This window comes from Phyllobates terribilis, unplaced genomic scaffold, assembly GCF_046119375.1.
Source record: "Phyllobates terribilis strain yellow unplaced genomic scaffold, ASM4611937v1 Scaffold_8__6_contigs__length_399053987, whole genome shotgun sequence".
NCBI lineage: Eukaryota > Metazoa > Chordata > Amphibia > Anura > Dendrobatidae > Phyllobates > Phyllobates terribilis.
Genome location: NW_027362768.1, coordinates 344,341,638 through 344,366,316, shown reverse-complemented (window position 1 = coordinate 344,366,316; position 24,679 = coordinate 344,341,638). Strand labels below are relative to the sequence as shown.

Genomic DNA, 24,679 nt, shown 5'->3' with positions numbered 1-24,679 from the left:
GAGGACGTCGTCGTTAAGTACAGCGAAGCAGAAGCTGTATATAGTTGCCCGTCGGGGCACAGTGAACTGTTACTGCTGCTATTATAGTCCCCGTTGGGACCAGCAAGTGTGAACTGTTTACCCGTTTAACCCTTAAATCCCACTGACCGAGGACTGAGAGCGGTCATTCCTCCCTAATACCTGGCCGAGGACTGAGAGCGGCCACCATCCCTTGTAAATAGTTGCGCGTCCTAAAGCGCCCCCTACCGGTTTTATAGGAAAACCATTTTTCAAGAAAAGACTGTCGCACTTTACCCGGTCACGCGTTGCACAGTGACCGGAGGGAGGAGCCAGAGGCGACGAGAATGTTATTTATACGAAAAGTTTATTTGATATATATATATATAATGTTTTATATGATATTTTAATATGTTTTATTATGTTGTTTATGAAAAAAAATTGTATGTTTTATGGTGTTTTGTTCTTACAGCCCGAGGACGTGCTGTGATTTACCAGGGGGGAATGTAGCACCCTGAGGATTCGGCTGCTACAGGGGTATTACACCTCAAGCCAGAGGTGTGATATTCCACTCCCGGGTAAGGATGGAGTGTGGACCTGAGCTCGGTAGGCTGCATGCACTACACACATCCCATTTCCGAGGAGCAGGCCGACGGTACTCCCACTTAGAAATGTGCAGGTACGACCGAGTCTGTTCCTGGCTGGAGTGGGAGGGGGGTGGTACATCCCAAGTAGTGTAGGGGCAGATAGGGGGAGCAGCCTGGGTAAAGATAGGAGCTCATTGGGTGCTGGTCACCTGAGCTCACACATAGAGGGAGTATATAAGGTGGGCACCATCAAAGATCAGGGTCAGTCTGTCAGAGTCAGTAAGAAGCAGAGGTCCAGATGAGCCTGCAGAGAGAGAGTGGAGCAGAGAAGGAAAGACCCAGAGAGGGAAAAAGAAAGGACTCTGAGAACCCAAATTCAATCCCCGGGTGAAGAGTCGGCAATAGGGTACCGGATCCCAAACTGGTGGGGGCAAAAGCACACCCTAGCCAGAGACCGGAGGCCGTGGGCAGCGTCTGCCACGGCCACCCACCACATCCACCCCGAAGGCAAACCACGTGGAGGGTCAGGGAACCCAAGGCCAAGGGTCTCCCAACAGAAGGCCCGAGGGAGCTGGACCTAGGTGGATCACTAGTGGGGACGGCCAGAGGAAAGGACAGAAGGAGAGCTCAGGGTCACGCTCCGGACTTGTTTGGGGGTTTGCTGAATTCAGGACCTGGTGGACGCAGCACGGCTCGGGTGGTCACTTGAAGCTGGAGTGACCGGAACATCAGCAGTGAGTAAATACCTTAAACTGCACAACCCGACTCTGTCTTCACTTAACATCTATGCTGCACCACCACAACCCCCATCCTCTGCACCTGACCCCCTGAGGCTATACCCCACCCGTTGGGGGTTATACTACCAAAAGCTGCACCAACACCATCAGCCTCAGCGGACCCTGCTGCAGCGGCGGCCATAGTGACCGCAATACAACGGGTGGCGTAGTCGACATTGAGAACTTATTAACATCTGTAGGACTGCCACATACTCTGAGCTTGACACCCTGGGCACGGACCGGGTCACAGCCACTCGGAAGACTACAACTCCCATCTGATCCGGCTCCGGGTATTTCCCATAAAGAATATGGCCCAGGGGGCGCGTCATAGGCACTGTATATATATATATATATATATATATATATATATATATATATATATATATATATATGGTAAAAAGATGTATATTATTTTTCTGTAGTATATGGCACTATTTATCTGAGCTGGGGTTATACATACTATTGGTGCAATCTGTGCAGCCACACAAGGGCCCAAGAGATTAGGGAGCCAAACTTCCATCTCCAAACTAGGTGGAATTGTGCATTATGATGAGCCATTGGACTGCCCATATATTATTATTTTATATGGGCCCTCTTCTGTCTGTGTCCGCTTCTGTATCTGAGCATTGTATAAGTGTTATCTAAGGACTGTACAGTTATAGTTACCTGTGTAGTGTGTGTGGCACAATCCCTGCACTTTATGCACTATTTATCTGGGCACCGTATAACTGTATTTATATGGTAAAATGTGGTATACTATTTTTTTATGTTGTATATTACACTATTTATCTGAGCGTTTGCTTTGTGTAAGAGCCATTCAAGGACTGTGCGATAATATTTATCTGGACAGTGTTTGGCAAAATCCCGGCATTTTATGCACTATTTATCTGAATATTTTGAGGCACTATTTGAGAACAGTGCTGCATAATAATATGGCAATGTGTATACAAAATATATTGAGTTTTACAATTATATGATAAGTTTTCTTTCTTTATGTTAAAACTCTGTGATTGGCTGCGGAAAATTGTATTAATCTAATTTTCTACATTTTATATAGATGCTGTAGTTTTACGCAAAGAAAGATAAATTATTACATTCTACTAATTTACTTCCTTTATTTGTTTATTGCTGATTATTTCCACAGCACGAACAATTGATTTGTTACAATGTACTAGTGTAAGAAAGCCTTTCTGAGCTAAACACAACAGCGGTAGATTTTATCTCTTTCCTTAGGGTAAGGCCAAATGGAGCAAGGTGTTGCAGTCATGATGCGGTTGTAAACCACAGTAGCGAGCGGCGGTCTTGATTTTCCTGGGAAAAACACGTGGCCATTACAATCAGCTGCACGGTTTTGGAGGTAAAAGCTCTCTTGCAAAATCAAGCAAGTGCCACTACAGTTTTACAGTTTTTGGCCAAGTCACAGTTGCTCCATTTGGCCTTACCCTCTGAACTAGGATAGGAAGATGTGAACCCTTTGGATGTTAAAAAAAAAGTTTTCATTCACTGGAAGGAAAGGGAGATGTTGAAAATGGTTAGAAATGAATACACCAAGTCTATCAGAATATGATATTTATTTACTTAAGACTGTACCTTTAATGGATAAGGGGTTAAATTGATGGAGCTGCGGAGTCACGGCTGTAATTAATATAAATGACTGTTACCACAGCGAAGGTATGAGACAATCTATCAGATGACTGTCTTTGCATTTCCAATCTTGCAGTGTGTTTAATAGATTATTATAACGATGGAATGAAATGTAGCATCATTTCTTCGGATGTGATAAGCAACAGAATGTTTTATATTCATTGATCCAAAATAAAAAAAAAAATTCTATGAAATGGCACAGTTATATTTTATAATATAAAGGGATACGAGTAATTGTTCACTTTAGGAAATATCTTTTTGTTAGAAAATAAGCTGATCGGAGGATCGCCGGATCGATCAGCTGCATCAACTGTACAGTTCCTCTGCAGTGCCACCGCAGGACAAATGAGGTATTGCGTGGTGTCGACTGAAAAAAATTGGCTATGCGCACAGATTCCAACAATGGCTCCGATTCATCACGTCTGTTTCTCTAGAGTAATTTCTTCCTTTTTTAGTATCTTTTTAGTATATTTAGTATATGCGCCTATTTCTCTATACGTTTTGTGCCATTTTTTAAGTTGTTTTTCTTTTTTTTTTTTACTTTTGCTCGACAGCTTTGCTGATAGATTAATAAAATTTGACTTTTACCAAATGTCTCATTTTTTTGGCGTATTTCACTCCAATCTTTCCCTGGAGTAAGATTTCTGGTGGGGGTTTTAATTTGGCTTATTTTTAGACTTACGTGTGACTTTTTTGAGCTAAAAAGTATCAGATAACAATTAAAGATGAAAAGAAAGAGCATTTTTTTAATATACAGTACAGACCAAAAGTTTGGACACACCTTCTCATTTAAAGATTTTTCTGTATTTTCATGACTATGAAAATTGGACATTCACACTGAAGGCATCAAAACTATGAATTAACACATGTGGAATTATATACTTAACAAAAAAGTGTGAACCAACTGAAAATATGTCTTATATTCTAGGTTCTTCAAAGTAGCCCCCTTTTGCTTTGATGACTGCTTTGCACACTCTTGGCATTCTCTTGATGAGCTTCAAGAGGTAGTCACCGGAAATGGTTTTCACTTCACAGGTGTGCCCTGTCAGGTTTAATAAGTGGGATTTCTTGCCTTATAAATGGGGTTGGGACCATCAGTTGTGTTGTGCAGAAGTCTGGTGGAAACACAGCGGATAGTCCTACTGAATAGACTGTTAGAATTTGTATTATGGCAAGAAAAAAGCAGCAAAGTAAAGAAAAACGAGTGGCCATCATTACTTTAAGAAATGAAGGTCAGTCAGTGCGAAAAATTGGGAAAACTTTGAAAGTCTCCCCAAGTGCAGTTGCAAAAACCATCAAGCGTTACAAAGAAACTGGCTCACATGAGGACCGCCCCAGGAAAGGAAGACCAAGAGTCACCTCTGCTTCTGAGGATAAGTTTATCTGAGTCACCAGCCTCAGAAATCGCAGGTTAACAGCAGCTCAGATTAGAGACCAGGTCAATGCCACACAGAGTTCTAGCAGCAGACACATCTCTACATCAACTGTTAAGAGGAGACTTTGTGCAGCAGGCCTTCATGGTAAAATAGCTGCTAGGAAACCACTGCTAAGGACAGTCAACAAGCAGAAGAGACTTGTTTGGGCTAAAGAACACAAGGAATGGACATTAGACCAGTGGAAATCTGTGCTTTGGTCTGATGAGTCCAAATTTGAGATCTTTGGTTCCAACCACCGTGTCTTTCTGCGACGCAGAAAAGGTGAACGGATGGACTCTACATGCCTGGTTCCCACCGTGAAGCATAATGGGGGTGCATTATTGGTGACACTGTTGGGGATTTATTCAAAATTGAAGGCATACTGAACCAGCATGGCTACCACAGCATCTTGCAGCGGCATGCTATTCCATCCGGTTTGCGTTTAGTTGGAACATCATTTATTTTTCAACAGGACAATGACCCCAAACACACCTCCAGGCTGTGTAAGGGCTATTTGACCAAGAAGGAGAGTGATGGGGTGCTATGCCAGATGACCTGGCCTCCACAGTCACCAGACCTGAACCCAATCGAGATGGTTTGGGGTGAGCTGGATCGCAGAGTGAAGGCAAAAGGGCCAACAAGTGCTAAGCATCTCTGGGAACTCCTTCAAGATTGTTGGAAGACCATTTCCGGTGACTACCTCTTGAAGCTCATCAAGAGAATGCCAAGAGTGTGCAAAGCAGTCATCAAAGCAAAAGGTGGCTACTTTGAAGAACCTAGAATATAAGACATATTTTCAGTTGTTTCACACTTTTTTGTTAAGTATATAATTCCACATGTGTTAATTCATAGTTTTGATGCCGTCAGTGTGAATGTACAATTTTCATAGTCATGAAAATACAGAAAAATCTTTAAATGAGAAGGTGTGTCCAAACTTTTGGTCTGTACTGTATGTATTGCGACAAATTCTTGATCCGCATGTGCCATTTTGAAGAATTTGGCACTAGAAAATTGCACCAAATACCGCAAGACAAAAAAAGAAAAGTGACTTCAATAAATCACAAGTGATGAATCGCAGCCTATGACTTTTGCATGAGGGCTGTGATAAGAAATGGGTTTATTTCTAAAGCATCTGCATTTACACCTATGAACATTTTTTTTTCGAATAAATGCATAGTATATTAAGCTGTGTAATATATATTATCAGAGGAAAGTAGCATCTTCTGCATCTTCACACAGCCTATTGTTTCCTTTTTCCAGCATATAAACTCTCTATAAATGTTAAGAAACCTCCGGAGTCAGCATAAAATCCATCTAGGATAAAACAGTAAAAAATACAAAGAAAAGGGAGAGGAGGGAGATGTGGCTGCAGTTAGTTCTCAGCTTTCAGTGAAACAGTGTGAGTAAGGAATTAGAAGAGGAAAAAGATGGGGAAGACTTCTGATTGGCTCAAAGCACACAGCATCGCTCGTACCTAATGCCATAACGAGCCTATGCGCTCAGCACAATGCAGAAAGAAAAGTTTAAATCAAGGAGGGGAAAAATACCAATAAAAACAAGTTAAACTCAACATATGTGGCTGTGCTACATCTTATTACAGTGGCTCTTTGAGCTCTTAATAGGGCTACCACAGACAGGCTGAGTGCTAGCCACTTCCTGTACCAGATCTCAGGGGTTGCTCAGATTTTCACTCTTTAACCCCTGTACATGGATCTGGATTTACACAAGGACCCCTGGATTTGGTCCAAAGAGTAGCTGCTGGCTGTTGTAGTGGGCTGGCAGAGGGTGGTTAGAAAACTGCGCTCCCCTGGATTGGGTCCAAGGGGTAGCTGCTGGCAGTTGTAGTGGGCTGGCAGAGGGTGGTTAGAACGCTGCGCTCCACTGTATTGGGTCCAAGGAATAGCTGCTGGCCTGTGTACTGGGCTGGCAGAAAGTGGTTAGAAAGATGCGTTCCCCTGGATTGGGTCCAAGGAGTCGCTGCTGGCCGGTGTAGTGGACTGGCAGAGAGTGGTTAGAAAGCCGCATTCCCCTGGATTGGGTCCAAGGAGTAGCTGCTGGCTAGTGTAGTGGACTGGCAGAGGGTGGTTAGAAAGCCACATTAATACCAGGAGATCAGGGACAGGAACAGAGTCATCAGGCTAAAGGATAGTTAAAATATGTGTTGAGGACAAAAATTGGAATCAAACCACTGAACAAGAGCTAAAAAAATCAGGACTGAACCAGAGCAAGTATGAACTATAACTGGCAACTCTGAGCAGTGTGCTGGGAGTTTAAGCAGGGTGTGGTGCTGCTCCATGCTGATTACTCATGCTGGACATACCCATATTGCCAGAATGGGCTACACTACAGGTCTCAGCCACACTAGCATTTCTGGCTGGACTCAGCCTGTTCCTCCCAGATCTTCTAGTGGCGCCTCGTGACAGAAGCAGATATAACAGGAGCATCTACCGATGGAGATGTGACACATCCAATATACATCTAGTTGCATAAAAAGTGATTGTGGGTTTATCTTCCCTTTAAATGTCACTTTGGATATGCACAGAGTACAATTATAGGTTGTATAAAATACTTTTAAAGTGTGTAGACTTACCTACTGCTCCATTGTATCAAACATTACAAAATATCCAACTTCGCAAATTGTCTATAAATATCGTACAATTTAGTGTTCACAGCTCATATAAAAACTTAAGTGTCTCCATGATTACAGACTACAAACAAACCCTGTGTAGTCAGATCCTTCTATTTTATCCCGTCCTATCCGTTTTTTATCTCTTGCTGACTAATCGATTGTTTGCAAGCAAGAAGCCGAGAATAGGTAGAAGGAAACGAGACTACAAGATCAGACTACACAGGGCTTGTTTGTAGTCTGTTTCCATGGAAACACATAAGCAAGCTTGGAAGCTGTAAAGAAATAAAATGGTAGTAGATTTTGAATATACATTTAGAAAGTTGTTGTTTTTTTTCTTTTAGATGCATTGGAACAATGAAAAAAAAATTGTAAAGTGTTTAAAATCTAAAAATGTCGAAATTGCGTTTCACCTTCATTGACTGTTCCGTGAGTCTCAAGACGTATAATCTGCGGCTCAGCACAATTTCTTCAGGTTTTACGCAGGCCAAGTGTATTATAAGGATGTACGCTCGGTTACATTTATATTTTTTCTGTCTAATTTGTATATTTTTAAAACAATCACATCGAACGTCGAACCCGTCTGAGATCTCGCCGCTCCTTTCCTCTCCTCGTTGCGATGCCAAAAGTTAACAGAGGATTCTATTAAAACAAGGCTGAGCCGCGCTCCCATCGCCGGAGTCATCAAGAGGCGGCAGTAATCTGGCAGTATTGTTTTTATAGTCGTTACTGCCTGGTTCTGCCAATGTAATTATTCAGCTTCATTTATAACCTTCTATGACAGGAAATCTTAAGCAGTTCTATCGGCGTTATTTTTCCTCCACATGACTAAAGAGTTTCTTCCGCTGCTATTTAAATGGAAATTATAAGGCAAAATTATTCAAGCCCAATTAACAACTCATTCAAAAGAGGCGGCTTATAAAATCTCCAGCTACATTAAAATAGATCACGCGACCGTCCCAAAAAGGATCTCTCTTTGCTTCTCGTCTACTGCTCCTGCAAACTTTGAAAATTTTTGAAAAAATTATACTTGTCTAAATATTTCATTTCAAGGAATTTTTTTTCTATGAAAATTCTGCCCAGAAGTGAAAGTCGCATCCAAATAATAACCGCTAAAGTGCCGTTATTAACAGTGTCAGTAGAGTGATCCCATACGTTGACTATCATACTGCCAGCAGAGTGCACCAATAAATAATACTGCCTGCAGAGTACCCCAATAAATAATACTGCCGGCAGAGAACCCCAAAAAATAATACTGCCACCAGAGTGCCTCAATAAATAATACTTCCAGCAGAGTGCCCCCAATAAATAATACAGCCGGCAGAGTACCCCAATAAATAATACTGCCGGCAGAGTACCCCAATAAATAATACTGCCGGCAGAATACCCCAATAAATAATACTGCCGGCAGAGTACCCCAAAAAATAATACTGCCACCAGAGTGCCTCAATAAATAATACTTCCAGCAGAGTGCCCCCAATAAATAATACAGCCGGCAGAGTACCCCAATAAATAATACTGCCGGCAGAGTACCCCAATAAATAATACTGCCGGCAGAGTACCCCAAAAAATAATACTGCCACCAGAGTGCCTCAATAAATAATACTTCCAGCAGAGTGCCCCCAATAAATAATACAGCCGGCAGAGTACCCCAATAAATAATACTGCCGGCAGAGTACCCCAATAAATAATACTGCCGGCAGAGTACCCCAATAAATAATACTCCCGGCCGAGTACCCCAATTAATAATATTGCCAGTAGAGTACCCCAATAAATAATATTGCCAGCAGAGTACCCCAATAAATAATACCGCCAGCAGAGTACCCCAATAACTAATATTGCCAGCAGAGTACCCCAATAAATAATACAGCCGGCAGAGTACCCCAATAAATAACACTGCCAGCAGCGTGCCCCAAATAAATAACACTGCCAGCAGAGTGCCCCCAATAAATAACACTGCCAGCAGAGTGCCCCAAGAAATAATACCGCCAGCAGAGTACCCCAATAAATAATATTGCCAGCAGAGTGCCCCAAAAAATAATACCGCCGGCAGAGTACCCCAATAAATAACACTGCCAGCAGAGTGTTCTCAATAAGTAATACTTTAGGCAGAGTTCCCCCAATATACAGTGGGGAAAAAAAAGTATTTAGTCAGCCACCAATTGTGCAATTTCTCCCACTTACAAAGATGAGGTCGGCCTGTAATTGACATCATAGGTAGACCTCAACTATGAGACAAAATGAGAAAACAAATCCTGAAAATCACATTGTCTGATTTAGAAAGAATTTTTTTTTCAAATTTTGGTGGAAAATAAGTATTTGGTCAATTACAAACAAGCAAGATTTCTGGCTCTCACAGACCTGTAACTTCTTCTTTAAGAGGCTCCTCTGTCCTCCATTACCTGTAGTACTGGCACCTGTTTGAACTTGTTATCAGTATAAAAGACACCTGTCCGCAACCTCAAACAGTCACACTCCAAACTCCACCATGGTGAAGACCAAAGAGCTGTCAAAGGACACCAGAAACAAAACTGTAGCCCTGCACCAGGCTGGGAAGACTGAATCTGCAATAGGCAAGCAGCTTGGTGTGAAGAAATCAACTGTGGGAGCAATAATTAGAAAATGGAAGACATATAAGACCACTGATAATCTCCCTCGATCTGGGGCTCCACACAAGATCTCACCCCGTGGGGTCAAAATGATCTCAAGAACGATGAGCAAAAATCCCAGAACCACACGGGGGGGGGACCTAGTGACCAACGTTACACAGGCTACCATCAGTAACACACTACGCTGCCAGGGACTCAGATACTGCAGTGCCAGATGTGTCCCCCTGCTTAAGCCATTACATGTCTGGGCCCGTCTGAAGTATGCTAGAGAGCATTTGGATGATCCAGAATAGTATAGGGAGAATGTCATATGGTCAGATGAAACCAAAGTAGAACTGTTTGGTAGAAACACAACTCGCCGTGTTTGGAGGAGAAAGAATGCTGAGTTGCATCCAAAGAACACCATACCTACTGTGAAGCATGGGGGTGGCAACATTATGCTTTGGGGCTGTTTCTCTGCCAAGAGACCAGGACTACTGATCCGTGTACATGAGAGAATGAATATTGCCATGTATCATGAGATTTTGAGTGCAAACCTCCTTCCATCAGCAAGGGCATTGAAGATGAAACGTGGCTGGGTCTTTCATCATGACAATGATCCTAAGCACACCGCCAGGGCAACGAAGGAGTGGCTTCTTAAGAAGCATTTCAAGGTCCTGGAGTGGCCTAGACAGTCTCCAGATCTAAACCCTATAGAAAACCTTTGGAGGGAGTTGAAAGTCCGTGTTGCCCAGCGACAGCCCCAAAACATCATTTCTCTAGAGGAGATCTGCATGGAGGACTGGGTCAATGTACCAGCAACAGTGTGTGCCAACCTTGTGAAGACTTACAGAAAACGTTTGACCTCTGTCATTGCCAGCAAAGGATATATAACAGAGTATTGAGATGAACTTCTGTAATTGACCAAATAATTATTTTCCACCAAAATGTGAAGAAAAATTCTTTCCAAATCAGACAATGTGATTTTCAGGATTTGTTTTCTCATTTTGTCTCTCATAGTTGAGGTCGACCTATGATGTCAACTACAGGCCTCTCTCATCTTTTTAAGTGGGAGAACTTGCACAATTGGTGGCTGACTAAATACTTTTTTTCCCCACTGTATACTACTGCCAGCAGAATGCACCAATAAATAATAATGCCAGCAGATTACCCCACAAAATGAATAATACTGCCAGCAGAGTGCCCCAATAAATAATAGTGCCAGCAGATTGCCCCAATAAATAATACGGCCAGCAGTGTGCCCAATAAATAATACTGCCAGCAGATTGCCCCAATAAATAATACTGCCAGCAGATTGCCCCAATAAATAATACGGCCAGCAGTGTGCCCAATAAATAATACTGCCAGCAGGGTACCCCAATAAATAATAGTGCCAGCAGAGTACCACAATAAATAATACGGCCAGCAGTGTGCCCAATAAATAATACTGCCAGCTGAGTGGCTAATAAATAATACTGCCAGCAGATTGCCCCAATAAATAGTACTGCCAGCAGAGTACCCCTATAAATAATAGTGCCAGCAGAGTACCCCAATAAATAATACTGCCAGCAGAGTACCCCAATAAATAATACGGCCAGCAGTGTGCCCAATAAATAATACTGCCAGCTGAGTGGCTAATAAATAATACTGCCAGCTGAGTGGCCCAATAAATAATAGTGCCAGCAGAGTACCCCAATAAATAATACTGCCAGCAGATTGCCCCAATAAATAATACGGCCAGCAGTGTGCCCAATAAATAATACTGCCAGCAGAGTACCCCAATAAATAATAGTGCCAGCAGGGTATCCCAATAAATAATAGTGCCAGCAGGGTATCCCAATAAATAATAGTGCCAGCAGTGTGCCCAATAAATAATACGGCGAGCTGAGTGGCTAATAAATAATACTGCCAGCAGATTGCCCCAATAAATAGTACTGCCAGCAGAGTACCCCTATAAATAATAGTGCCACAACCAAGAGAAATTGCCGAATGTTGTGTCCAAAAAGAAATATCATATGACATATAGAGTATAATAAAAGACCTTTATTCGACTATGGTTACAGTGGTAAGAGGAGCACAAGAGTGTCCGCATTCATAAGAAAAAAATCTTTTTAAAAATATGTATACATACAAAAAGCATCTCACTTACATAGGCATATGTGTGCAAAACAGTAATATATAATAAATAATATAATAAATAGAAGCCTTAACAGTTAATTAGCATGTATCTATAGCGCACTAGGGGTAGTACAAAAAATGTCCATGCATGATAATATTAAGAGCAAAAATAGAAATCATTGCATACAAATGAAAATATAAAGATCTAAAGATGACTACCATGTAAGCACCATAATGGTAATATAATATATGAGCAATCACCCCCAGAAAAAAAAAGGGGGGAAAAAAAGGGGAGGGGAAGGGAAAGGGGTGGTGAAAGCTCAATAATATGACCACCTGTTGAAGACTAGGAGTAATGAATAGGATGACAAGGAAACGTAGGGAAATGCCATATGTTACCTGATAAGGGTGATAGGTAGAATGCGGAACACACCCCTATAGTGCCAGCAGAGTACCCCAATAAATAATACTGCCAGCTGAGTGGCTAATAAATAATACTGCCAGCAGATTGCCCCAATAAATAGTACTGCCAGCAGAGTACCCCTATAAATAATAGTGCCAGCAGAGTACCCCAATAAATAATACTGCCAGCAGAGTACCCCAATAAATAATACGGCCAGCAGTGTTCCCAATAAATAATACGGCCAGCAGTGTGCCCAATAAATAATACTGCCAGCTGAGTGGCCCAATTAATAATACTACCAGAAGTTTAGTCCAATAAATAATATTGCCAGCAAAGTGCCCACCAAATTAATAATACGGCCAGCAGAATGCCCCAATAAATAATACTAGCAGCTGAGTTCTCCAATAATTAATACTACCATCATAGTGCCCCCAATTAATAATACTACTAGCAGAGTGCCCCAAAATACTAATACTTCCTGCATAGTGACGTCAATAAAAAAAGGTTAGTACCAGAAGAGTGGCACCAATAAAAATACTGCTATCAGAGTGCCCCCAATAAATAATAGTGTTACTTTTTGGCGCCATTCTTTTGGTAGTATCAGCAGTGCACCTTCGTTCTCACAGCCTCATGCTTCAAAAAATGATATCTGTCTCTTGCCACCAGGGGGCGCTCACTACAATTATAATTGTACAGCTGTTAATGAAGTGGTGGGGAGCCGTACACAGATACAGCTCTGGTACCCGGATGTCTGCCCTGTCTGCTCTGCAGGGAGTCTGAGAGATTTTTCTATTTTAAGACACAAACCAGTTTTTCATTGTTGCGCATTCATTGCATTATGACAAATTGTGTCATTTTCCAATATATTTCATATGAAAAATCTCTGAAGTGTTTGCAAAATCTCTGCTTGCTGTCAGTATATTGGACCCGTCATTGTTTGGGGGGGGCGGGGCGCATTTATTGTGTACTCAGTCATCAAGAAAAATGTAAAAAAAATTAACAGACAAAGGTTATTAGAAAATGGCACAACTTTGCATTACACAGTCACGAAGATGTGATCTGTGCCGTGGATCCGTACGATTCCATTTACTTCAAGCGAGCAGAGATTTTAAAATCCACGAAGAACTGATATCCAAACTATTTAAAAAATTGCAACATTTTTCATGATCTGCATCTGCATTTGCTGAAAATGGAAAATCCCTTTAAAAATCGGAGAAAATTGCAATCTACAGTACATAATGGATCCAGAATCCAGAAATACAGAAAAGCCAGGACTGTGAGGACTAAAAATTGCCAATGCCTTTTGTTAACAAACCTGTAATCAGCGCTGAAAACACGGATGTCATTTCCTTGAGATTGCCTGGTAACGGAAGGAGACGGAGCCGCTCCACGATCCCGCTTCCACCGTGTAGTATTTATAGGAATGTGTTTCTTACACTGGTGTTTTCTGCAATGATCTGCAATTTACTCGTGTTTTCTTTGACTTGTGGGGTCTAATTATACGGTAAGTGTCTTTTTATACCCCGCGGTGCGATGCCGGTGCCGGCGTATCATTAGATTCTGGTTCCGGTTTATAAATAGATCAGGAATATGTGTAAGTGGAGAACGAAGGAGGATTCTCTTTTGTTCTTCTTTACCTTGTAGCATTTTATATCAACGGAGTTACTTATTATTACTATTTTGTATTATTTATGTATTATTTTGTACTCTTTTTTACTTTTGTCTTACTTTGCATTTGTGTTATTGCTTTGTGATGTTCTCTTGGTTTTACTTTTTGATTTGACTTCTATTCATTTTATGTTCCGAGTTATAAATCAGAGACTGATGATTGAAAATCTATGAACACAAACAGATTGTTGTATAAAATGTCATTTAAAGGGGTAGTTTCATCACCTGTGTCGGCAAATCTTTAGATTCTGGTTTCCGTTATATAAATAGATCAGGAATATGTGTAAGTGGAGAACGAAGGAGGATTCTCTTTTGTTCTTCTTTACATTGTAGCATTTTATATAAATTGAGTTTGTTACTTTTTAATTCCTATTTTAGGGAATTTTTTGGCTTCTTAAAATGTTCTCCAATCGTCTATAATCGAAGAATTGCAACCTACTTATAAAACCAGGCAACTGTGCAATTTATCTCTTATTTAAAATATTCTCCAATTTTTTATTTTATTGTCTTCTACCCATTGCCTAAGTTAACGACCACCTCTGCAGTGCATCAGCAGTGGCCAGTGGTGTAACTTGAAGTTCATAGGGCCTAATGCAAAATCTGCAACAAAGTCCTATTATGAGACAAATAATATCCGTCTTCTCACCTGGGATGAAGGGATCTTTTGGGCCCCTCTAGGCTCTAGGGCTTGGGTGCAAGTGCGACCTTTCCATCTATAAGCTCCTGCAAGGCATGCAGCGCTTACATGCTCGTTACTAGAGAGATTGTAAGCTCTGCTCTGAAGCTGACCAGATTGCAGGATCTGACCAGCGTCAGTTCCACAGTGCTCCTCCAATGTTGCAGAGGCGAAGCCATCCCTGCTTGCAGCATCGGAGAGCGCACAGTTCGGGACACTGGCGTAACCACTCTTCTCACTCAGTCGGCCAATCATTGGGACCATGCAGGAACCCAGGAGGCAGCGGAGTGTTTCGCTCCTGTAAGCAGAACATGGGACAACCTCTTTAAGACTTCTAGGTTGCACAAAATTTAGCGTATACCTTGTATACTACTCGTGCGTTCTTGGGCAGCAGGTGGGATTTTCGGCCCCCTCATGCACAGGTGCTCAGGTGCTTCTGCTTCCATTCCACCCCCCATAGCTACAAAGTACCCCAAGTGCTGATTGGGCACAGGAATGCCAGGAGGCAGCACCATTCTTACTTGAGTATTCAGCCATAGAAAACTTGGATTTCCCATATACTATAAGGGGTTGCCCAGGATTAGAAAAACACGACACCGCTTTTCCAAAAACAGTGCCACACCTGTCCAAACATTGGGAAAGGTACTGCTGCACAATGTTCCTGGGCTGCAACACCAGACACAATCCCTGGACAGGTGTGGAGCTGTTTTGGGGAAAAAAAATGAAGCCTTGTTCTAATTATGGACTTTTTGAATATTTTTTTTTCCAGAAGTAAAAATGAATAAAAATGAATCCCCCTATTGTCCCAGAGACAGCGCTATTGTAGACCCCATCAGAACTGTCAGTGATAACATCTTATACATCAGTTGCTTGATCTCAGCAACCAGTCTCTGGCCTCAACGGTAATGTGGCACTGAGGCCACTGATTGGTTGAACAGTGATTGGCTGCACAGGTCAGACGACTGATGGATTGGACATTATCACTGACACTGGAGCAGCAGTGGATTCAAGGAGTAAATGATTCTGTATTTTAGATCCCTACTCCTGTGCAAATTCTGAAAACCCCCTTTAAAGGTTATGATCATATAATGACACTAAGGGCAGGTGCAGACGAGAATATTTGTGGTCCAAATGCCATCAAAAACATCAGATCGTTCTCGGACCAATGTTGTTCTATGGGGCCGTGCAGATGTCCAACTTTTTTCTCAGACTGAGCCGGTCGACGAAAAAATCGCTGCATGCCTGACTTGGATCTAATATTCGGGTCGCACTCAGCCATGCAAGTCATTGAGTGCGTGGAAATCATCGGACTGCACTCGGATGACATCTGAGTGCAGTCCGATTCCTGTGTACTGACAGAATGGAGAAGATGGAGACATTTTTTTCTCCATCTTCTCCTCATCCGAGAGAATTGGATCACACACTGATGTCTCGGATGAGAGAATCTACGGCCGTCTGCACCTGCCCTAACCTGGAGTCTCCAGTGTGGGGCTCGTCCTGAGCATTACTATCTTGGCATTACATAGTGCTGATACTTATGCAGTATATGATGATACTATTAGGGCACCATTTGGCATTATTATTGGGGCACTGTGCACTTATTGCAGTTTGCACTTGTTTGTTCAGTTTTTGCTAAAACTATTATTTGTTTTAATGTTTGTTATCCAGCTTTCATATATTTTTTATGACTGCATAATTTGCATCTTTCTGGTTAATTTGTGTTCGTGTCCCTTAAATCCGAAGCAAGGAAGGGGCCCACGTAATATCTTACCCAATTGTTACAATGCTGGATCCAGTCGTGCCTACCATAAACGGTGGATGACTGTAACATTTATGACGCGCCCCCTGGGCCAGTGCTGTTAGGGAATACCCGGAGCCGGATCAGATGGGGGTTGTAGTCTTCCGAGTGGCGGTGACCCGGTCCGTGCCCAGGGTGTCAAACTCAGTGTGTGGCAGTCCTACAGATGTTATTAGAGTTCTTTGTGTCGACTACGCCACCCGTTGATTTGCGGTCAAAAGGCCGCCGCTGCAGCAGGGTCCGCTGAGGCTGTTGGTATGTGTGCAGCTTTGGTAGTATAACCCCCAACGGGAGGGGTATAGCCTCAGGGGGTCAGCCGTGGAGGATGGTGGTTGTGAAGGTGCAGCAAGGAGACTCAGAGGCATAAAATGCAGTTCCAGGGTTTTACTTACTGGTGTTGCTCGGGTCACTGTGTACAGCAGTGACCACCCAAGCCGTGCTGCGTCCACCAGGTCCTGGACTCGGTCAACTCCCGGGCAATTCTTGAGTATGGTCCTGAGCTCCTTTCTGACTCTCCCTTCTTCTGGCCGTTCCCACCAGGGATCCACTTTTGGCCGGCTCCCTCGGGTCTCTTGGTGGTCAAGCCTCCTCTGGGCTCCCTGACCCTATGCTTGGTATGCCTTTCTAGTGGAGTTGGTGAGGGTCGTGGCAGATCCTGCCCACGACCTCCGGTTCCTGGCTAAGGTGTGCTGTAGCCTCTGCCAGCTTGGGATCCGGTACCCTTTTGCCGACCCTTCACCCTTTTGTCCTTATTTTGGGATCTTGGGGTCCCCTCTGCGCCTCTGGGTCTCTCTTCCTTCTCCTCTGCTCTGCTTCTCAGGCTCTCAGACAGACTGTCTGACTGGCTGACTGACAACTGACTGACCCTGATCTAAGATGGTGCCCACCTTATATACTCCCTCTATGTGTGAGCTCAGGTGACCAGCACCCAATGAGCTCCTAGCTTTACCCAGGCTGCTCCCCCTATCTGCCCCTACACTACTGGGATGTTCCACCCCCCTCCCACTCCAGCCAGGAACAGACACTGTCGTACCTGCACATTTCTCTAGTGGGAGTACCATCGGTCTGTTCCCCGGAAATGGGATGTGTGTAGTGCATGCAGCTAACTGAGCTCAGTTCCACACTCCATCCTTACCCGGGAGTGGAATATCACACCTCTGGGTTGAGGTGCAATACCCCTGTAGCAGCCGAATCCTCAGGGTGCTACATTTATTACGTCCCATACAGATATAAACGGATCTTTCGAACATCTGGCTGACTTCTGTCTGCTGCTAATCATTGGGCATCATACAGACTTGGCACCGTTTTTGTCACCATTTATGGTACTAGGTCTGGTGGAGACCCTTTGATCAGGACCCTCAGCAGTAATTACAATCTGCCAAAATCCTATCTCATTGACTAGGAGACAAAGGCAGAAGACGAGAAGGAATAATGCTGATACATAAGGCATAGACTGTAACTCCTTAGGATGGACCTGCTTTCTATATCTGAAATTTAAGCCCAGGTGACACCATATGCACTTACCATAATCCAACATTATCTGCAGTAGGACTCATACTCCCTCATTGTCGGATGACGTAGCGTCTTGAAGTTTTTAGTTGATAGAAAAGACAAGACGGAGTTTCATGTAGAAGCTCAGCAAAAACATTAACGTGAACAGATCACCAGAAAATAAAGAGAAGTGTTTGTGTAGTCACTTTCTGTCTAGCTGCAAAAAAATATCTTACTGGGACATTAATATGTTGTACCTAAAACTTTTAAAGATAGGAAAGAGGGACATATATTGTGCTTATCGGCCCTTTTTTGTGCACCCACAGAAATATAGTGTCCCTAAATATTCCAACCCAGTATAATACCTTTTACATCAAACCCACACAGTATGATGCCTTCATATTGCATTCCCCCTTACAGTATGATGTCCCAACAGTGCATTCTCCTTTACAGGATGATGTCCTCACAGTGCCCCCACACAGTATGATGTCCCCATAGTGCCCCCACACAGTATGATGTCGCCACAGTGCATTCTCCTTTACAGGATGATGTCCTCACAGTGCCCCCACACAGTATGATGTCCCCATAGTGCCCCCACACAGTATGATGTCGCCACAGTGCATTCTCCCTTACAGGATGATGTCCTCACAGTGCCCCCACACAGTATAATGTCCCCACAGTGCCCCACACACAGTATGATGTCCCCACAGTGCCCCCACACAGTATGATGTCGCCACAGTGTATTCTCCCTTACAGGATGATGTCCTCACAGTGCCCCCACACAGAATGATGTCCCCACAGTGCCCCCACACAGTATGATGTCCCCACAGTGCCCCCCCCAGTATGATGTCTCCACAGTGCCCCCACACAGTATGATGTCTCCACAGTGTATTCTCCCTTACAGGATGATGTCCTCACAGTGCCCCCACACAGAATGATGTCCCCACAGTGCCCCCACACAGTATGATGTCCCCACAGTGCCCCCCCCCCCAGTATGATGTCTCCACAGTGCCCCCACACAGTATGATGTCTCCACAGTGCATTCTCCCTTACAGGATGATGTCCTCACAGTGCCCCCACACAGTATGATGTCGCCACAGTGTATTCTCCCTTACAGGATGATGTCCTCACAGTGCCCCCACACAGTATCATGTCCCCACAGTGCCCCCACACAGTATGATGTCCCCACAGTGCCCCCACACAGTATGATGTCTCCACAGTGCATTCTCCCTTACAGGATGATGTCCTCACAGTGCCCCCACACAATATGATGTCCCCATTGTGCCCCCACACAGTATTATGTTGCCACAGTGCATTCCCCCTTACAGGATGATGCCCTCACAGTGCCCCCACACAGTATGATGTCCCCACAGTGCCCCCACACAGTATGATGTCCTCACAGTGCCCCCACACAGTATGATGTCGCCACAGTGTATTCTCCCTTACAGGATGATGTCCTCACAGTGCCCCCACACAGAATGATGTCCCCACAGTGCCCCCACACAGTATGATGTTCCCACAGTGCATTCTCCCTTACGGGATGATGTCCTCACCATGCCCCCACACAATATGATGTCGCCACAGTGCTTCCGACAAAGTATAATGTCCCACAGTGCCTCCAACACAGTATGATGTTGCCACAATGCCTCCAACGCAATATGATGTCCCCACAGTCCCCCCACACAGTATGATACCTCTAGAGTGCTTTCAACAAAGTATATTGTCCTCACAGTGCCCCCACTCAGTATGATGCCCAGACAGTGCCTCCAACTCAATATGATGTCTCCAAAATGCCCCTATGCAGTATTATTCCCCCATGGTGCCTCCAACACAGTATGATGTCCCTACAGGCAATTCTCCCCTCCAGTATGATGTCCTCTATTACAGTATGATGCCACCACAGTGCCTCCAACACAGAATGATATCCCCACAGTGCCTCCAACACAGAATGATATCCCCACAGTGCCTCCCATGCAGAATGGTGCCCCCAGAGCGCATCCAACACAGTATGATGTCCCCAAAGTGCCTCCACCACAGAATAACGTCCCCACAGTGCCCCTAGCACATTGCAATGTGCCTACAATGCATTATCCCTTACATTATGATGACCACACATTATGATGCCCCCACTGTTCCTACCCCCACAGTATGATTTCCCCATATTGTAATGTCCTCACAGTTCCTCACACATGTTATAATGCCCTTCCTAGTGTCCCCCACACAGTATGATGCCCTCACAATGCCCCTCAACAGTATGATACCGCTAATACAATATGATGCCCTCACAGTGGCCCCAAAACAGTATTATGTACCCACAGTACCCCCAACACATTTTGATGCCCCCACAATGGCCCCAACATAGAATGATTCTCCCACAGTGCTATTACACATTATAATGCTCCTCACAGTGCCCCCAACACATGATTATGCCCCCACAGTATGGTGCCCATCATCCCAACCCAGAATAATGCACTGGTGAAATAAAAAGTATATTAGTTCTGTAGTGTGGAAGCGTAAATATAAAACTATCTTTGTATGATATTTCTATTGCTTGTTTGCAGTTTTGTTTGTTTTCAGTTTATTTTACATTGTTACAACTGAAAACTGTCAGCAAGGTGCTGTTGATGGATCTTCTCTATTGCTATACTTAGTAGTATTCAGTACTGTGAGTGCTTCTCTGTATGAATGGATCTGAATGATTCAATAAAAGTTTTCTTTTTTCTTTGCAGATGGCAGAAGGCCGACACTGCAAGGTGCACCTGTTGGATGACCGCAAGTTGGAGCTACTGGTGCAGGTACGGAGAGACATCACTCCGACTGTCTATTGTTACTTCTAGTCACACACAGACTGTTCTAATTATAAGAAGTAGAATGGTTGTCTCCAAGAAAATAACTCAGATGTCTCGTGTCATGTTCCTAGTTTGCATAATGGGCAGCCCTCCCCATCTGGCGAAATACTGGCTGCCCTCATAGAGGGATTGAGAGACTGCCATCTGCTCTGTAAGCTGTCTGACCCCAGACTGGCGAGAAAGTGGTGCCAAGCAGGTGCCAGACACTGACAGCCCCGTGTGGGGTGTGCGGGCGTGCTCCTAATAGATGAGAACTGACAGAAACATCTATCTATCTATCTATTATCTATCTATTATCTATCTATTATCTATCTATCATCTATCTATCTATTATCTATCTATTATCTATCTATTATCTATCTATTATCTATCTATCTATTATCTATCTATCTATCTATTATCTATCCATCTATCTTTATCTATCTATCTATCTATCTATTATCTATCTATCTATTTATTATCTATCGATCTATTATCTATCCATCTATCTATCTTTATCTATCTATCTATCTATCTATCTGTCTATCTATCTCTATCTATCTATTATCTATCCATCTATCTATCTATCTATCTATCTATCTATTATCTATCTATTATCTATTATCTATCTGTCTATCCTTTATCTATCTATCTATCTATTATCTATCTATTATATCTATTTATCTGATATCTATCTATCCTTCTATCTATCTATTATCTATCTATTATCTATCTATCTATTGTCATATCCACTGTTGTGTCTGTGAAGGGACCTGCTCCCTGATTTGGAGGTGGTAGTGTCCCAGTTGCCCCTTGAACCCCTGCGCGGCTGCAGACGTTGCACCACTGACATGGCCGCCCCGGTCATATCTGTCCTAATTCTGCGTTCTTTCCTTGTCGCAGCCTAAGCTGTTGTCCCGGGAGTTGCTGGACCTAGTGGCCTCACATTTCAATCTGAAGGAGAAGGAATATTTTGGGATCTCCTTTGTAGATGACACGTAAGTAAAATAAATAACGTCATATATCTTTCTACAAATCTGTATTATATTAACATACTCTCCACCGGGGCCGAACTTGCACGGGGGTGACCCTCTCTTCCCTGCGCCAGGGGGACCCACTCTTCCATGCACCGGGAAAGCCCACTCTTCCCTGCGCCGGGGGGACACACTCTTCCCTGCAGCGGTGGGACCCACTCTTCCCTGTGCTATGGGACCCACTCTTCTCTGCACCAAGGGGACCCACTCTTCCCTGTGATGGGGGGACCCACTCTTCTCTGCACCAAGGGGATCCACTGTTCCCTGTGCTGGGGGGACCCACTCTTACCTGTACCGGGGGGATCCACTCTTCCCTGCTCCAAGGGGACCCCACTCTTCCCTGTGCTTGGGGACCCACTCTTCCCTGTGCTGGGGGACCCACTCTTCTCTGTGCCGGGGAGACCCACTCTTCCATGCGCCGGTGGGACCCACTCTTCCCTGCACCGGTGAGACCCACTCTTCCCTGTGTCGGGAGGACCCACTCTTCTCTGCACCAGGGGGACCTACTCTTCTCTGCACTAAGGGGACCCACTCTTCTCTGCGTCGGGGGGACCCACTCTTCCCTGCACCGTGGGGACCCACTCTTCTCTGCAACAGGGGGACCCACTCTTCTCTGCACCGGGGGGACCCACTCTTCTCTGCACCAGGGGGACCCACTCTCCCCTGCATCGGGAAAGCCCACTCTTCCCTGTGCCGGGGGGACCCACTCTTTCCTGCACCGGGGTGACCCACTCTTCCCTGTGCTGGGGGGACCCACTCTTCTCTGTTCCGAGGGGACCCACTCTTCCCTGTGCTGGGGGACCCACTCTTTTCTGCACTGGGGGACCTACTCTTCCCTGCTCCGAGGGGACCCACTCTTCCCTGTGCCGGGGGGACCCACTCTTCCCTGTGCCAGGGGGACCCACTCTTCTCTGCGCCGAGGAGACCCACTCTTCCCTGTGCTGGGGGGATCCACTCTTCTCTGTGCCGGGGGGACCTACTCTTCCCTGCATCGGTGGGACCCACTCTTCCCTTTGCCTGGGGGACCCACTCTTCTCTGCACCAGGGGGACCCACTCTTCTCTGCACCAAGGGGACCCGCTCTTCTCTGCGCCGGGGGACCCACTCTTCCCTGCACCGTGGGGACTCACTCTTCTCTGCAACAAGGGGACCCACTCTTCTCTGCACCGGGGGGACCCACTCTTCTCTGCACCAGGGGGACCCACTCTTCTCTGCATCGGGGGTATCCACTCTTCTCTGCGCCGGGGGCACCCACTCTTCCCTGCATCGGGAGGATCCACTCTTCCCTGTGCCAGGGGGACCCACTCTTCCCTCGCCGGGGTGACCCACTCTTCCCTGTGCCGGGGAGACCCACTCCTACATGTATGGAGCTGAGCCTGTGCTCACAGTACTGATGCCGGCTGTCTTGTACAGCTGACACCTGAGTCTCTCTGCTCCCACTATATATGCCCAATTATAATATAAGATTTCACCATTCACTTTCTCATTTTTCTAATTGCATCAGACGTCTGATTAACCAGAATTGTAATTAACTTCTGAGGAAATTATTCATTAACCCTCGGTCACGCTCCCAGCTCAGCTACATACAGAACTGCGAATGACGTGAAATTTGCCGCTTCGTTATTAATTATTAACGATCCTGACATTACGCTCTCCGCAAATAGAAGGCAATGAATCAATTAGTAGCGGCTCATATGTAAAATAATCTCCCCATAATTACATTTCTGAATAATTGACTAGAAATGGACGAGGTCCGGGAGTCTGACTGCTCCTATGTTATAGCAGCTATTTCCTGCCATTGATGGCGTCGGCCTTGGCAGTAGAAAACCTCCGACATAGACTGATGTACAGCGTGAAGTGTAATCTGTCATGTGCACCACAGTGCGGTATTGTTTGGGGAGACATTTGTAATCTTGATAAACTAAATTCTAAGTGACGTTTTGGGCTGCAGAGACCATTTGTACGTTTTTCGCTGACGTTCAGTCGGAGAGAAATAGCTGATACGTGACTGAGTGCATACTGTATGGCGGTAATATTTAAAGGCACGGTTTAGATGCAATATTAGATCAGGGAATTGTGTTTTGAACAACAACCTAATATAATGTCACCATTTCTGCTCATAACGAGTGACAATCGGTGAGATAACAAGTCAGTTTGTGTTCATTTAAGGCTCTTTTGCATGGGCCGATGCAAACTACATGAAGACCGAATAAGGAATACTCTTTTTTCTTACTTATATGCATGTCATTTTAGCTAAAAATAATTTTTGCAATTGGGTTTCATTACAATTTTTGCACTGTTTGCCTTCTATAGCCTCAGTGTTACATTGGCTGCAGAATGAGTTAACTGAGAAATTGTCAGTGAGATCGCTCTGATAGTCCATTGGGAGAGTTTGTAAATCTTTTATTTCTTTTTCTAAGATCATCTCAGATGACCCTGTCCAGGAAAACAAAAGGTCTGTAAAGGACAGACAGTTTGTTTGATCTTTGTATGAGCTGCTATAATGGCGGAGCTTGCAACTTGTGTAGTGGGAAGGAGCCTGAAACTGAACTGTTTTCCCTTCTTGTCATAATACTGCCATAGAAACTACCTCCACTAGAGGGTGCTCATTGTATATAAATTTATAACATTTTGATTTTAGCTTTAAGGGGATCTGTCACTGACCATAAATATGTAATTTCTTTACCCGGTGTAAATGCCGCTGTTCTCCTGATTGCTGCAATGTTTTTCTTTAGTTCCTGCGCCTCTCCGTCCCTGAGATATGGTCCCTTCTTCTCTGTATGTAAATCTAGTCTTGTTAACTAAGTGGGTGTGGTCATAAACTCTTCTCTGTGGTAGTCATTTTGAGGACCACGCCCAGTTAGTTATCAAGGCTAGATTTATATACAGGGAAGAAGAGGCCATATCTCAGGAACGGAGAGGCGCAGGAACGAAAGAAAAACATCGCCGGATTCAAGAGAACAGCAGCATTTACCCCAGATTCAAAAAAATACAAATTTATGCCAAGTGTATAGATTTATACTGTTTCCAT

The 24,679-nt window shown here is 44.2% G+C and overlaps 1 protein-coding gene across 4 annotated transcripts in view; it reads left to right on the top strand.

Annotated features, from left to right (window-relative positions):
- FRMD4B (FERM domain containing 4B) overlaps positions 1–24,679 on the top strand; it is a 257,085-nt gene that overhangs the window by 90,282 nt on the left and 142,124 nt on the right. For 3 of the 4 annotated variants that reach the window (XM_073644727.1, XM_073644729.1, XM_073644726.1), the window contains exons 2-3: positions 20,517–20,582; positions 21,519–21,613. In XM_073644727.1, the coding sequence (XP_073500828.1) occupies positions 20,517–20,582; positions 21,519–21,613 (161 nt within the window). Of the gene's footprint in view, positions 1–13,586; positions 13,659–20,516; positions 20,583–21,518; positions 21,614–24,679 lie in introns of those variants that run through there. The other variant, XM_073644728.1, reaches the window with a different exon arrangement.